Genomic DNA, 14,591 nt, shown 5'->3' with positions numbered 1-14,591 from the left:
CTTTCGTTTTTTTTTTTTTCCTTTTTAACCCTACCACTCTCCCTTCCCCACAGCAATTCCCCAAAGACACCATTAATGAAGAGATGGTGGAGCTCCTGCTGCCCTATTTTGACATGCCCGACTACAACATTGAAACAGCCAAGAGAGTGTGTGGCAATGTGGCCGGGCTTGCATCATGGACTAAAGCCATGGCCTCTTTCTTTTCCATCAACAAGGAAGTCTTGCCCTTAAAGGTAATAATCCAATGTGACTGTGTTGACAAAATTATAATTTTCCTAATGAGAAACACACTAAGTACACATTTACGTTAAGATTCCTTCTCTTATATTGAATGATAAACATGAACCTTACAGGAGAGCTGAGCCACAGGCTACAATTCTGCATCGGTTCAAATGAAAAGATTCATTTATATCTCCACCATTTGGCTTCTTGGCACCAGATTATGGGTTCATGAAACAACAAGAAAAAAGCCATACTCAATAAAACTTGCCCTGTTTCATTTAAATTTTAATCCTTTTAGCACAGACCCAAAAATATTTCTCCCAAGGGAAAAGTCTTGGTTGATTTTTTTTTCAACTCAGCTCAGTCTTGACAGTGGATAACTGCGCCAGTAAATTTCTGTGTATACAGAAAATCCAACTCCAACATAAGACAATATAGCATAACCTAAAAAGGCACAATTAAAAAGAATAATTTGATCGTTTAATAGATGAATGAAGAACGCATGTACAAACAAGCAACTTTCATTAAAATATGAATAGCACAGCAAGAGCATTCACTCAGTCTTTGCCTAAAGCACTTTAAATAAATCACTCTCAATGTCATTCCAGTCAAAAACCTTTCACCAGTTCTGTGCAAACCTTTAGATTAAAACAAAACTGAGTATAAGATCATCACATTTATTTCCATCACTTAACATTTTTTTGCAAAAGATATTTAGAACATTTTTGATATTTGGAATTTGTGAAATTTTAGGAGAGATTATTTCAAATCCATAAAAAAACACAACTCAAAACGTTCAAATATAACTGTTTTATAGCAATAAGAGTAGGAATCTGGTAAAGTCTACTCAAATCCATGGAAGGACTACAGTACATTTTCCCATCGACTTACATGCTGTGCAGATTGAATTTGTTTTATTCAAACACTGTATTACTTTCCTCGTATTCTCCCTGGTCATCTCCTGACTGGTTCGCTCCTTCTTCACTGACATACATTTAGTCTCGAAGGAGCAACAACTTCCTGTTACTATTTTTTAAGCACAGCACAGAGAGTAGATTAACAAATAGATTTTCTGATTTCCAATATATTGCCACCTCCCTTCCTAAACTGGCCTGTCAGACAAAGAGCCAGTCAAAGGAACAGGAGCACCCTTCACTTCTCAACACTTGGGCTTCTCTGCACAAATTCTGTGCAAGCAGACTCACATGGCTAAACGTACTTGACACTGTTTTTCTAAATCAGTGTTCAAACCAAGGCTTTCACTGCAGTTCTAATCAGAAAATCCCCCCACTGCTTCCTCACCACCCCTGTGCCGTGACTGATGTATTCTAACTCCATTGCCTCCTACATTGTTCTTCTACATATCATTAAATAATCCCCTTTTATTTCTTGCCTTTTCCCCCAACCTTTTGAATTTCCTCTTGTAGATCTCCTTTCTTTTAAAGGCATATTAAAACCTTGTCTTCAACTGCGAGGCATAAAAAACAAAAACAGCTTCAGAAATTTCCAATTTTCTTCATTTTAGTACCTTAGAATAGTATTTTTTGTACATATATGCATGTATTTTTCAGATCAAACAGTCAACCGCCGGCTGAATACAATGATCTCAGTGATACACTAACAAACTGGATCAACCTTGTATCAAAACATTTTTTGCACTAAAGCTGTATTGTCAGGGATAATGTGTTGTTACACAGAAAAATACAGGCTTGCATTTTACTGAGTTCCCTTTCAAATATCTCATATTGAGATTAGATGGTCAATTTTCACTCAGTGTTTTTTATCTGTAATTTCTCACTCACTCCATTCTATGTTTATTTCTCTCTTTAAAGTGCCCCATAACCCATTTTGCATGAAATCAATCTGGCACAAATCCTATTTTTCAAATGTTCTCCATCTCCCATTCCAGGCCAACTTGGCGGTGCAAGAGAATCGTCTGAACATCGCTCACCTTGATTTTCAGAAAGCTCAGGCAGAGCTAGATGCCAAGCAGGCAGAGCTGGATGTGGTACAGTGCGAGTATGAAAAGGCCATGACGGAGAAACAGGTCGGTGGGTTCATTTGCGGGCTTAGAACATGCAGTGATCAATGTAATAAATAATAGCAATCTAACTTTAAATAGAACATCAAATACTGAATCATTTAAGTATTTATATTACAAAATGAAAGCTCTAATTCTTAAAGTACAAATTAACTTACTTTCACTGACTTTTAGACACTGTTGGAAGATGCCGAGCGTTGCAGGTACAAGATGCAAACTGCCTCCAGTCTGATCAGTGGCTTAGCTGGCGAGAAGGAAAGATGGACAGAACAGAGTAAAGAGTTTACAGCACAGACCAAGCGTCTTGTTGGTGGGTTTTATATAGACTGTTTTTCTTTTTTAAATGTACTTATAATGTGCGGAATAAAAGGTTCATTGGCATTAAAGCCACACAGAAAGAAGACAAATTTGTTGATTTCTCACACTTAAAGACCCCAACCTCAAACCTGAAATAGAAATTAATGAAAAAACCCACAAACATTAAAAATTTGGATGAATGCAGCCTACACATACACACCTGCACTTACATAAATAGGAGAAATACGATGAATGGTCTTCTACCTTCCTATATCAGCCCTTTTGTCTGCTAACATTTAGTGCTGAGCATAGAAAAGAGCTCCCTTGTAACCCCGAATCTCAAGAAACGATATAAAAAAGAGATGAATGTGTTTCTTTATGTTGCTTTTTTTTTTGCCCTAGGTGACATACTCCTCGCCACGGCATTCTTGTCGTACTCCGGTCCTTTCAACCAGGAGTTCCGTAACCTCCTACTCTCTGATTGGCAAAATGAACTGAAGCAGCGTCAAATCCCGTTTGACAGCAATCTCAATCTGACCGAGCTGCTTATTGATGCGCCTACTGTCAGTGAATGGAATCTACAGGTCAGTAATCAAACTTTGATCTGATGATTTGTTTGTAATGTGGGGTACTGATAACAAAGAAAACATACATACCACAAAAGGAAAGCAGGATGTACTTTTTTGTATGATTTCTAGTTGAAATGTGCTTTTATCTTCTCTTTTAACAGGGTCTCCCAAATGATGACCTTTCTATTCAGAATGGCATCATTGTCACAAAAGCTGCACGTTTTCCTCTTCTTATTGACCCTCAAACACAAGGAAAAATCTGGATTAAAAACAAAGAGGCAAAGAATGAGCTGCAGGTTAGTGTTTTTGTTTTGTTTCGTTTCTCTTTGGATAGAAAATTAGTCTGAATTACTCCTGCATTCCCAAAGTGTTGAGGCATGTATTTTAACACATTAAAAAATATCTCACGGCACCACAAGACAAAAATTTAATTAAACTGTTTTTTATACTAAAAATAATGACAGTTTTGTCTCAGTTTATTCACAAATTTACCTTGGGCCTGTTTAGTTGTACACAAAACTAATGATGTATTCTCTTCCAAATGGCAACTTGTGCAAACCTTGGTTACTGTAGGTCAGTCCAGCACTGCTGGGAAATAATAGAGTCATTTTGAAAGTACCCTGTACCTTTCAAATGGAAAGTCATACAGAGCCGCAGTGAGAATTCTGTTATCATGGTAACAGACTTTAAAAAAAATAACTGCCACAGGAGGACCATTATGAAAATGTTTCATGCAATACATCCTTTTTAGTATTCTCCTAATAATAGCTATGTGGTCTTATTTTTATACCAATATCCACTTCCTTTTGTTCAGCCTTCAGCATATTACGTCAATGGGAGTGGGATTGGCCCACTCCTTCCTCCATTGCTCTTTCTGTTTATGTGCTAAATTAATGCAATGTTTGTTTAATTATGAGCTTCAAATGTAGATTCAAATGGGCCTGAATTGATACGTAGGCACGGATTCCATTAAGTCAGCAGTAATTGATGCATTCAAAAAAGAGATGCTTAATTGTTTTCCCCATTTTTCCTAACAAAATATGATTCGTATGTCAAATGGTGCTGATTTATGACTGTGTTCAAATTCTCAGATCACCTCATTGAACCATAAATACTTCAAGAATCACCTAGAAGACAGCTTGTCTCTCGGTCGGCCGCTCTTAATTGAGGACATCGGAGAGGAGTTGGACCCTGCCCTCGATAACATTCTTGAGAAAAATTTCATCAAGACTGGATCCACTTACAAGGTAATGACTAAAATCGCCCACTGAGACATTTGGCTTCCTGGGTTTGTCAGCCCTGATTTTGTTTCTGAAAAACTGAGCCTGTGTGAACTAAATAAGTGCAATAAAGGTCTGCTTGTAATGAAACTATTTGCCAAAATCCATACATATCATTTCACCACATACATTTACGATGACTAAAAAATGGATTGTGTTTAGTCCCCCTTATCTGAACTCCTAATGATGAATACAAATACATGTATAAACAAAAACAAACAAACTTATAATATACATAAATCATTAAAAAAAAACTTTGTCCAAAATAGCTGTTATAGCTACAAAAGGGGACAAATATTAGATAAATCGCATTTTAAAGAAATATAATATTGCCTAAGGTAAATACATACATGCTAGGATAGTATGGTTCTATAGTTGCAGAGAATGCAGTCCAAAACACAAATGTCTTATTTTTCATAGGTTAAAATTGGGGACAAAGAGGTGGATGTCATGAAGGGCTTTCGGCTGTATGTGACGACCAAGCTGCCTAACCCAGCATACACCCCTGAAATCAGTGCACGGACGTCTATCATTGATTTCACTGTAACAATGCGAGGACTGGAGGACCAGCTTCTGGGACGAGTCATCCTCAAAGAAAAACAGGTGACGGTTCTTTATATACTGAGACACTTCAGTGTGCGAATATTTTGGGCTACTTTACATATGCAGTGTTATATTTTATGCCACCAGGAACTGGAAAAAGAAAGGACAGATCTTTTAGAAGACGTTACATCGAACAAACGGAAGATGAAGGAGCTTGAAGACAACCTCCTTAGCCGATTGACAAGCACACAGGAAAGGAAACACACTCCATGTCAACTCACAGTATATCAGAAACTTAGCTTGTTCTATCCAATCCAATTTTTCAAGGTTTCTCTTTGAAATAGGAAATGTTCCTTGTGTCTTAATGCTGTTTTTTGATAGCAATTCGACATGAACTCTTTCCTGACTTAGTCTTATTGATATTTCTGTGTTTCTATTTGTAGGGTTCGCTAGTGGATGATGAAAGTCTGATTTCTGTTCTGGCCAACACCAAGTGCACAGCTGAAGAGGTCAATCAGAAACTACAGATTGCAGCTGACACTGAGGTTCAAATCAATGCAGCCAGGGAGGAGTATCGACCAGGTATGTCATAGCAGAGTTTACATCCTTTGAGGCAACATTTGCACTCGTATTCATTGGTTTATGGAGTGCAATTGGATGTTACAACCAGGTTTTGTCCAACCATTTTCAATAGCCTTCCAATTTGAGGGGCATTGTCTATGTCAGTTAAAGGTCAAATTAGGATGGAGTAAGACTCGAGACCGTTGACCGTTTGCAGGTCAGTCACAGATCCCTACTATACAACCATTCACATGAACAGACTATTCTCTATCTTCACATAACCCAAGATACATTAAACTAGAACATTTATTCTGGAAGGTTTTAGAACTGACAGTTATTGTAGACAGAGCTGCAGTGGTCCGGTAGAACAACTTCCATGTATACTCACTATTCATTAAAACAAAAGCTACAATTTGTCTTGTACTGATTAATTTTCTGTCTGATTTCAGTGGCAACCAGGGGCAGTATTTTGTATTTCCTAATCACAGAAATGAGCATGGTGAATGTCATGTATCAGACTTCCCTAAGGCAATTCCTGGGACTTTTTGACCTTTCTCTCGTTAGGTGAGAACGCTTCACAATTCTCACTATTAGGTTTTGCTCCTATTTAAATGGCTTGTAATTCTATTGATGCTAATGAGTTAAGGGCTATGAAAACACAGTATGTCACTGTCTAAATGGTTATCATTATACATTTTCACATCAGGTCCAACTAAGAGGACTACCTAAGAATGTTCTTTGAAATTGTAACAATGGATAAAATGACTGACAATCATATAGTGGGAAGTATTTTATAAAAAGAGCTATTTTCCCTTACCAAAAAAATGTAGTTGGTTTTATTGTAATTATTTATCACAATTAAATCCCCAAAATATTAGAGAAGTCATTTATTTTCATATTATCAAATGGATTTCGATTTTTATACCATATTGTTTAGTAATTTCACTTCATTATGATATTTTTATAGAATTTTGGGCTTGACTGTGTGATATTTCTGTCAAAACAGGTCCTTCAAAAGTCCGATCACAAGCAAGCGTATTATCAACATTATAGAGTTCATGACCTTTGAAGTGTACAAGTATGCAGTGCGCGGCTTGTACGAGAAGCACAAGTTTCTATTTACTCTTCTCTTGACTCTGAAGATCGATATGCAATGTAGCAAGATCAAGCATGAAGAGTTTCTCACTCTTATTAAAGGTGAAAGACAAATATATGAGCTCATGATTTAATAAATTAACACATTAATTTTACATCACATGAAAGTTTGGCTGTTTTAATAATAGCTATCAGATTTAGGTGTGTAAAATTGGTATACAGAACGTGTATTGCTAAAAACACCTCAAAACACAGAAAGTGCAAGTATGCCAAGAGACAGCTAGCAATGGCTCTTTCTAAAATCTTGAGCAAAACTTCTGGCAATGCGATAAAAGAAAAAGCTTTGAAGATATGGCAAGGTTGAAAAAAATTGAAATTGAAGTTCAAAACAACTGCATTATTCTCTGATGAGAACCTGGTTCTCTAATGTGGCAGCTTTCAAATGATAAAAGCAATAACTCTGAAAAGATCCCCACGGCTCTTTGACAAGGTTAAACTCAAGTTGCAATTACATTACAGTGTACCGTAGTTATTTATATCTTGTATGAAGTGGCAAGCTATAGAAATTTAAAACATATCTTCACCATTGCAAACCGCTCCTTAGTGTAAAAATATAACAAAACATACTCTGGGAATTGGCTATGTGCATGCATAACCAAGATCTGCCAGTTGAGACTTACAGAAGAGTGTTTTGAATGTTTCTGAATGCTCATTTTGCAATAAATCAAGGAAGATTAAAATTTAAACCATCATGACATTGTACATTTTTGTAACTTGGTGTATCATCTAGGAGGTGCATCCCTGGACTTAAAAGCATGCCCTTCAAAACCAGCAAAATGGATACTTGACATGACATGGCTCAATCTTGTAGCACTCAGCACACTGTGGGAGTTTTCAGATGTGCTAGATCAGGTACAACACAAAAAAAATCAAGTTCTGAAAATATTATTAGTGACATGGGGTCCATTGGGAGGTTTAATCTCAGATTCAAGAGTAACATTTTTTTTCCTTACTGTGGAAAGGTGGACCAGCTCGACATCCTCAGAGTACAGAGTAATTGTGTTGTATCCAAAGTGCTTACTTAATCATTATATAATTTGTTTTGGAGTTTTGCACTGATTATATTTAACTATTTCACAGGAACTCAAGAGAGTTGTTGTCTTTGTTTTTGTCCTAATTTATGATCCATTGAACTTCAGATTGGTCGCAATGAAAAGCAGTGGAAGCTGTGGTTTGATAAGGAAGCACCAGAGGAGGAAAAACTCCCAAATTCCTATGAGCAAGCATTGGACTGTTTTAGACGCCTGCTTCTTATTCGTTGCTGGTGTCCCGACCGAACCATCGCACAGGTTAGAAAGAAATTAAAATACAAAAAACATCTTGAAACCACTCAGCAGTGATGTTGAAAAGTAATCTATTTGAACAAAATCATTTCATGGAAACTAAGAAATTAGAGAGACAGTTATAAAAGATAATGATAAAAAATATATAATTTTACCTTAATATCCGCACCATAAAGTTCTTGGCTTTCTGGTCCCTTAAAGCAAGATTTACTCCTGAATCAAAAGAAAGGCCATCAACATCTTGTTCATTAAACCATTAAAATTGTGCTGTTAGACATTTCATAATCTATACATATAATTATCGCATCATTTCACTCACATCACCCTGATCCTCTCTTGCAGGCCCGTAAATACATAATGGATGCAATGGGAGAGAAATATACTGAAGGGGCAGTTCTTGACTTGGAAAAGACTTGGGAAGAATCAGACTCCCGAACGCCTTTGATCTGTTTCCTGTCGATGGGTTCCGACCCAACAGACTTTATCATCGCTTTAGGAAAACGATTAAAGATAGAGACACGATATGTCTCCATGGGACAAGGACAAGAGGTCCATGCACGTAAGCTTCTGCACCAGAATATGGCTAATGTAAGTAACTGATGAAAGGTTGAGCTACTCTATCATTTGTCTAAAAATGTATTCCTCCTTTAGCACTGCATACCATTTTATTATAAATACTAAAGGTACTAGTACATTATTTCTTGTCTTCAGGGTGGCTGGGCTCTACTCCAGAATTGCCATCTGGGTCTGGACTTCATGAACGAGCTCATGGACATTGTAACAGAGACAGACTTTGTCCATGAGAGTTTCCGCTTGTGGATAACTACTGAAGTCCACAGACACTTCCCTATCACGCTTCTCCAAATGTCGATCAAGTTCACAAATGAGCCCCCACAGGGCTTGAAAGCGGGGCTTAAAAGGACCTATGGAGGTATTTGCGGTTTGTTTACAGTTATAAACATTAGAAAAAGACTATTCAAATCTTCTCTAAGCATAGAATAGTAATATTCAATGGAAGGTTCTTAAGTATTGTAAAATATTTTGGAAGGTGATTCTTAATTGGGGAAAATAGTCAATACACAATAAATGTTCTTACCTAGGTTCCAATGTAATCCAAACTTTTGATGGCTATTTCAATTTTTTGACACTTTGATTGAACCTAGCTTTGACAAGCCAGAACACTTAATTACCTCAGTTCTGTATTTATGTTAAAAAAAAAAAGAAGAATCCACAAAGCAAGGCAATTAGAGAGGTGTTTGTGCTTGGAATAAAGATTCACACATCCTGACCTCAATCCATTTTCTGCGTCCATCTAAGATTGATGTCAAACATTAATATGGAAAAAAACAAATGGACACCTCAGATAACAGATCGATCCATAGTTCGTCATCGCGTAGATGGTCAATATATGTCTAAATGATTGAAATAGGAAGTCAATGTTTAACATGAGCATATGATTTCTGTAAATCGAGTCATGTCTAAATTCTGTGGCTTTGTCATGAGAACAAACTGTCCAAGGCAGTGCAGATAAATTAATTACATTTAATCCCCTAACACTAACAGCATGAGAAGCTCTTGAAATTATAAATAAGCATGTGTGTATTGTTCTGAGAGGAAAAAATATAATTAATATGCATTCACCAGCTGTTTCTGCCTGCTTCACACTGGAAACAAAACGCAAGATTCCAAAGGGACAATTGAAAGATGTGGCGCGAATTAACCTTAGCACTTGAGCTCAGTAACTTTCAATTCAGTATGAGATTAGAAACGAAATGTGGTCCCTTATGCCAAAATAAACAGTTCTTGTGCTTTGACGTTTTGATAACTGGAATTCGAAATCATTAACCACCTATATATTCAAGAGAATTCTATTATTTTGAATAAGTCCATCTCACATGTACCATGTTTAAGATTTATAAACCCTTTTGAAGGACTTTTTGCCAAAACTCAAATTTTACAATGGTATCTCATGCATTTTCCTCGGTAGGCATTAACCAGGACCTCTTGGATGTCAGCAACATGACCCAGTGGAAGCCACTTTTGTATGGGGTTGCATTTCTTCACAGCACTGTGCAAGAAAGAAGAAAGTACGGCCCTCTGGGTTGGAATATTCCCTATGAGTTTAACCAGGCGGATTTCAATGCCACTGTTCAATTTGTTCAGAACCACCTTGATGACGTGGACGTCAAAAAGGTAGGAAATCTACAACCATTGAGTTCAATACTTTGGTCAACAAAAATGTACTTTGTCTGTCTATGAGTTCCCTCAAATATCTGCATAAGCCTGGAAAGTAAATCCATGGGTTTACTGCCTTTTGCAATAACTGTCATACATTAAAGGAGGTTAACAAAGAGGTCGAATGGGCAGGCAATTCAATTGAATAAGATGCGGGACCGGAACAAGGTAGCAGAAAAATTACTCATTAAAGTCTCCATTCGGCTTAGAAAGGCAATGATTACTTAAAGAGCCTTTAAGGTTAGGTTGCATTAGCAGAAGCAGTTGGGGATCTTTATCTCAAGACATTCTCTCCCATGTGTGTGCAGCCTTAAATCAGTTGGAAATTACCCACGCAGCAAGACGCACGGGAGAAAGTAACCTTTATCCCTGCAGCTTTTCAGTTCATCAACTCCCAAACCTCACTGCTCCAAAATGGAAGCAGCATTGCCTAACCCACTTTGACCTTAATAGATATTTATATATCTATCACTTTAGTTCTCAATATATTATTGTTTTCTCCCTTGCATATGGGAAAAATTAAAACTACGTCCTAATGCTCTGCATGATTCCTTCTGCTTTGGTTAGTAGCAGTAAAAGCAAACTAAATTACAATTAGTCTTAGAAAACTATGAACTGAGACAATTAAGGCGACTTTGTCTTTTTCCAATGGCGAAAGGAAAGCATACATGGTTTTCTTTTGTTTTCTATTGTTACTTTTGCTCCCTAGGGTGTGTCATGGAGTACACTGCGATATATGATTGGCGAAATTCAATATGGCGGCCGTGTGACGGATGACTACGACAAGCGCCTTCTCAACACATTTGCCAAAGTCTGGTTCAGTGAAGAAATGTTTGGACATGGATTTAATTTCTTTAAAGGTTATAGCATCCCAAAATGTTCTAGTGTGGACCAGTATCTTACGTACATACAGGTAAGTTTATTCCAATAAATGTATTTAGGCCATTTTATTTTTGTTACAAAACTTTATATTCACACGACAATGTTTTTGCATTTGGATTTGGACTGATATGTGTCTAGATTAAGTGCAAATATATTCCTTTTCCCACAAAATAGCTCTGATTGAATCAGGGCCCTGAACTCTTATGGGCAGCTCCTGAGCTCGTTTCATTATGATAAATGTTTGTGCCTGCCAGGCTCTGAATTCAAGCTTATTGCAGTGAGATGAAGGAAAGTCCCACACAAATATTATACTGAATATATCCATGTTTTCTATCAGGACGGAAAAAAAAACTTCCTGTGGATGTTTTTCGTTTAATTGAACAAAATACTGCTCCTTTTATGTGATTCCACAAGCATTTGCCTATTTAACTTACAAGAGACAAGCAGTGTTATAGGTCCCTCAAGGCTATAAAGTAACTATAAAGTATAGACAAAAGGTAATTGTGTGTAGCACCCAAGGGTTACTCTTTTTCACCTTCCTCCCAGAGAGACAAGAACCACTACTCATTTGTGACCTTATTTTAAAGCACAGGAAAAACAGGTTAAGATTTTGGACTAATTTTGATTATTTAAAAAAAAACTTTGTTAAATTATGCCATGTTCTGCTTGACACAATGTAACTGGACTTGACCTCAATCTTCTCAAATGCAAGAATTAGAAATGACTTTGAGCTGAAACAATCATTGCGTGAAAGGCTTCAGGGTTTTTCATTCTTCACATTCATTTGGCCGGGATTTGTCCTCAGTCTCCCGTGGAGGCTTGTTAATTTGACTTTTTTTCCTCAAAGGATATATTTCCTGCCTCAAGCGCATACTGTAAAACAAATAAGGAGATTGCAAAAACTGCCACTATTGCACATCCATTGCAACATGCAAATACATCAGGAAAGTGTTGCAGAGGTATAGGTTGTCAGAAGACTTAACACTCATCTATCAATAATCACTCACTCAATGAAAGAAAGACAGTTTTCTCTCATTTTGAAAGAAATCAAGTAAACTGGGCCAAAGTGAATTGGAACATATTGTTGGCATCATCATCATCATCATCATAAATCTGTCAATGCCGGATTAATTTTTATACATCATCATATCATATCTGTAAAAGCAATTTAAGAGCAGATTATCCAAGTTAAATTGTTGCAATAGGCTTATCTTTCAAGAAAAGAGGAAAACCATCTCTACTAATCGTCTTATACTTTGTATCTTATAGATCGTAAGCTTGTGTATGTTACCCTATACAAACTGTGTCCAATACTCTAAATCGTGCCCAAATCTTTTTCCCCCTCAGGGTCTCCCAGCTTATGACACACCAGAGGTGTTTGGTCTGCACCCAAATGCAGACATCACCTTTCAAAGTAAATTGGCAAAAGATGTGTTAGACACAATTCTCAGTATTCAGCCTAAAGATAGCTCATCAGGAGGAGGGGAGACCAGAGAGGCTGTGGTGTCCAGGCTGGCTGACGACATGTTGGAGAAACTGCCCGCAGACTATGTACCTTTTGAAGTAAGCGCACGTGTGCCTGTGTCTAAGTGTTTGAGCGAGCACACACACTCGTGCGTTCTCAGTAAATGTTGCCGGGTGCATCTTTAAGGCCTACAGGCCGTGTTTCAGTGGAGCAAAACATCATGTCTAATACCTGTCACTGGTAATGTGCTAAATTTCAGGGTGGGTAAAACAAACAGAAAGGCAGAGGGTGCATCAGTGTGTGTTAAAGACAGGAACAGAGAAAACAAAAGACTAACAAAGAACGAGGGATTGTGAATAAAAGCAGCAGGCTATTGCTGTTTTAGCACGAATGTAGTGTAGTTGATCAGGAGTTATAGTCGGTAGAAGGCGTTTCCCGAAACATTTCTTACCTGACTGAATGAAGCCAAGTTGAAATAAATAAAATTGTTCCAACTATTATGAACTTACCAGGTCAAAGAACAACTTCAGAAGATGGGTCCTTTACAACCAATGAACATCTTCCTGCGTCAGGAGATAGACCGCATGCAGCGAATCATAGTTCTGGTCCGGAACACTCTGACTGATCTCAATTTGGCGATTGATGGTACCATCATCATGAGCGAGAACCTGCGAGATGCCTTGGACTGCATGTATGATGCACGCATACCTGAACGATGGAGGAAGGTCAGCTCAAAACAATTAATGGAATGCGTCCAATGAAGTGACCTGTACCTGAGAATTAGAAATGGCAAACGAATATACAACAATACATATTTTTACCATAATTCATATTGATCTGTTTGAGATTTAGTAATATCTTTTTACCTTGTCCTTGGCAGTGCATTGATTCACATTTCATTGTTTTTTCATGTCTACCATTTGTCTCGGAAATGCAATGACAAATCTTTACATTGTAATATATGGTATAATTTTTTGAAGGAATCGTGGGCCTCCAGCACTCTGGGATTCTGGTTTACCGAGTTACTTGAGCGTAACCGGCAGTTTCAGACTTGGATCTTCGAGGGGCGACCAAACTGCTTCTGGATGACTGGCTTCTTCAACCCACAGGGTTTTCTGACAGCTATGAGACAGGTACACACAGTGTTGGACTACTTGTGCACCATTAAGGGGAGTACTAGATGGTATATGAAAGGTTACCATATGGTCATATGTACAGTCGAAGGTATTGGAAATTTTAAGTCTCTCTAGGTTACTCACTAAAGATTTTCATAACTGAATAATGTCTGAAATGATTCAATTATTACAGTCCTTGTATTTCATTTGCTTTCTAACCTTTGCCTTTCCTCCTTTTCATATTGCATCCAATTGATTTTCTTCTTGTTGGCGCAATATCTAGCAAACAATTTGTTTGATGGAGTGGAGTTCTTTCCTCGACAGTGCTTTCATTCAACATTTATTCTAGCCTTTTTATCAATGATTCCCTATAGTTAAAAGGCATCATTTTTCAACTTTGTCATTCATTCCGCTCATAAGGTAACGCATCTTGCTATGTCCACCCAGGAGATAACTCGGGCCAATAAAGGCTGGGCATTGGATCGTATGGTACTTTGCAATGAAGTGACCAAGTGGATGAAGGACGACATCATGCAGCCCCCTGCTGAGGGGGTGTATGTTTATGGCCTCTATCTGGAGGGTGCTGGCTGGGATCGCCGCAACTGCAAACTCATTGATTCCAAACCTAAAGTCCTCTTTGAGATGATGCCTGTAATTCGGATGTATGCAGAGAATAATGGTAAGATTGTTAATATATGTTAGTAAGCATAGAGTGAATTAAATCGTTTCCTCATTTAAGGTGTTTGGAAGTAGACAGTTACCAGCGTTTTTGCAATTTTCCTTACGCACCGGCTGAGTGACATTGTAATTTTAGTCCTAGTATTGATTGATAGGACTTTAAAAAAAAAGAGGTTTTAAAAAGTAAGCAAAAAATACACCTACAAAATGAAAAACCGCTGTGACAACTATTTGAATGAAATCAAAAGATATAGACAGCAAAACA

The 14,591-nt window shown here is 37.5% G+C and overlaps 1 protein-coding gene across 5 annotated transcripts in view; it reads left to right on the top strand.

Annotated features, from left to right (window-relative positions):
• Window positions 1–14,591, top strand: part of dnah5 (dynein, axonemal, heavy chain 5) — a 46,886-nt gene that overhangs the window by 31,255 nt on the left and 1,040 nt on the right. For all 5 annotated transcript variants that reach the window (XM_077720449.1, XM_077720448.1, XM_077720450.1 and 2 more), the window contains 21 exons: window positions 54–233; window positions 2,132–2,269; window positions 2,438–2,573; window positions 2,963–3,144; window positions 3,291–3,425; window positions 4,221–4,376; window positions 4,830–5,012; window positions 5,100–5,202; window positions 5,394–5,534; window positions 5,963–6,077; window positions 6,520–6,710; window positions 7,399–7,520; window positions 7,808–7,957; window positions 8,294–8,539; window positions 8,663–8,882; window positions 9,939–10,144; window positions 10,896–11,099; window positions 12,416–12,631; window positions 13,046–13,258; window positions 13,514–13,666; window positions 14,096–14,327. In XM_077720449.1, the coding sequence (XP_077576575.1) occupies window positions 54–233; window positions 2,132–2,269; window positions 2,438–2,573; window positions 2,963–3,144; window positions 3,291–3,425; window positions 4,221–4,376; window positions 4,830–5,012; window positions 5,100–5,202; window positions 5,394–5,534; window positions 5,963–6,077; window positions 6,520–6,710; window positions 7,399–7,520; window positions 7,808–7,957; window positions 8,294–8,539; window positions 8,663–8,882; window positions 9,939–10,144; window positions 10,896–11,099; window positions 12,416–12,631; window positions 13,046–13,258; window positions 13,514–13,666; window positions 14,096–14,327 (3,622 nt within the window). The remainder of the gene's footprint in view (window positions 1–53; window positions 234–2,131; window positions 2,270–2,437; window positions 2,574–2,962; window positions 3,145–3,290; window positions 3,426–4,220; window positions 4,377–4,829; window positions 5,013–5,099; window positions 5,203–5,393; window positions 5,535–5,962; window positions 6,078–6,519; window positions 6,711–7,398; window positions 7,521–7,807; window positions 7,958–8,293; window positions 8,540–8,662; window positions 8,883–9,938; window positions 10,145–10,895; window positions 11,100–12,415; window positions 12,632–13,045; window positions 13,259–13,513; window positions 13,667–14,095; window positions 14,328–14,591) is intronic.

The sequence above is a fragment of the Stigmatopora nigra genome, chromosome 7 (genome assembly GCF_051989575.1).
Source record: "Stigmatopora nigra isolate UIUO_SnigA chromosome 7, RoL_Snig_1.1, whole genome shotgun sequence".
Classification (NCBI taxonomy): domain Eukaryota; kingdom Metazoa; phylum Chordata; class Actinopteri; order Syngnathiformes; family Syngnathidae; genus Stigmatopora; species Stigmatopora nigra.
Note: the sequence above shows the minus strand (reverse complement) of the source record. Positions and strands in the feature narration are given on the sequence as shown.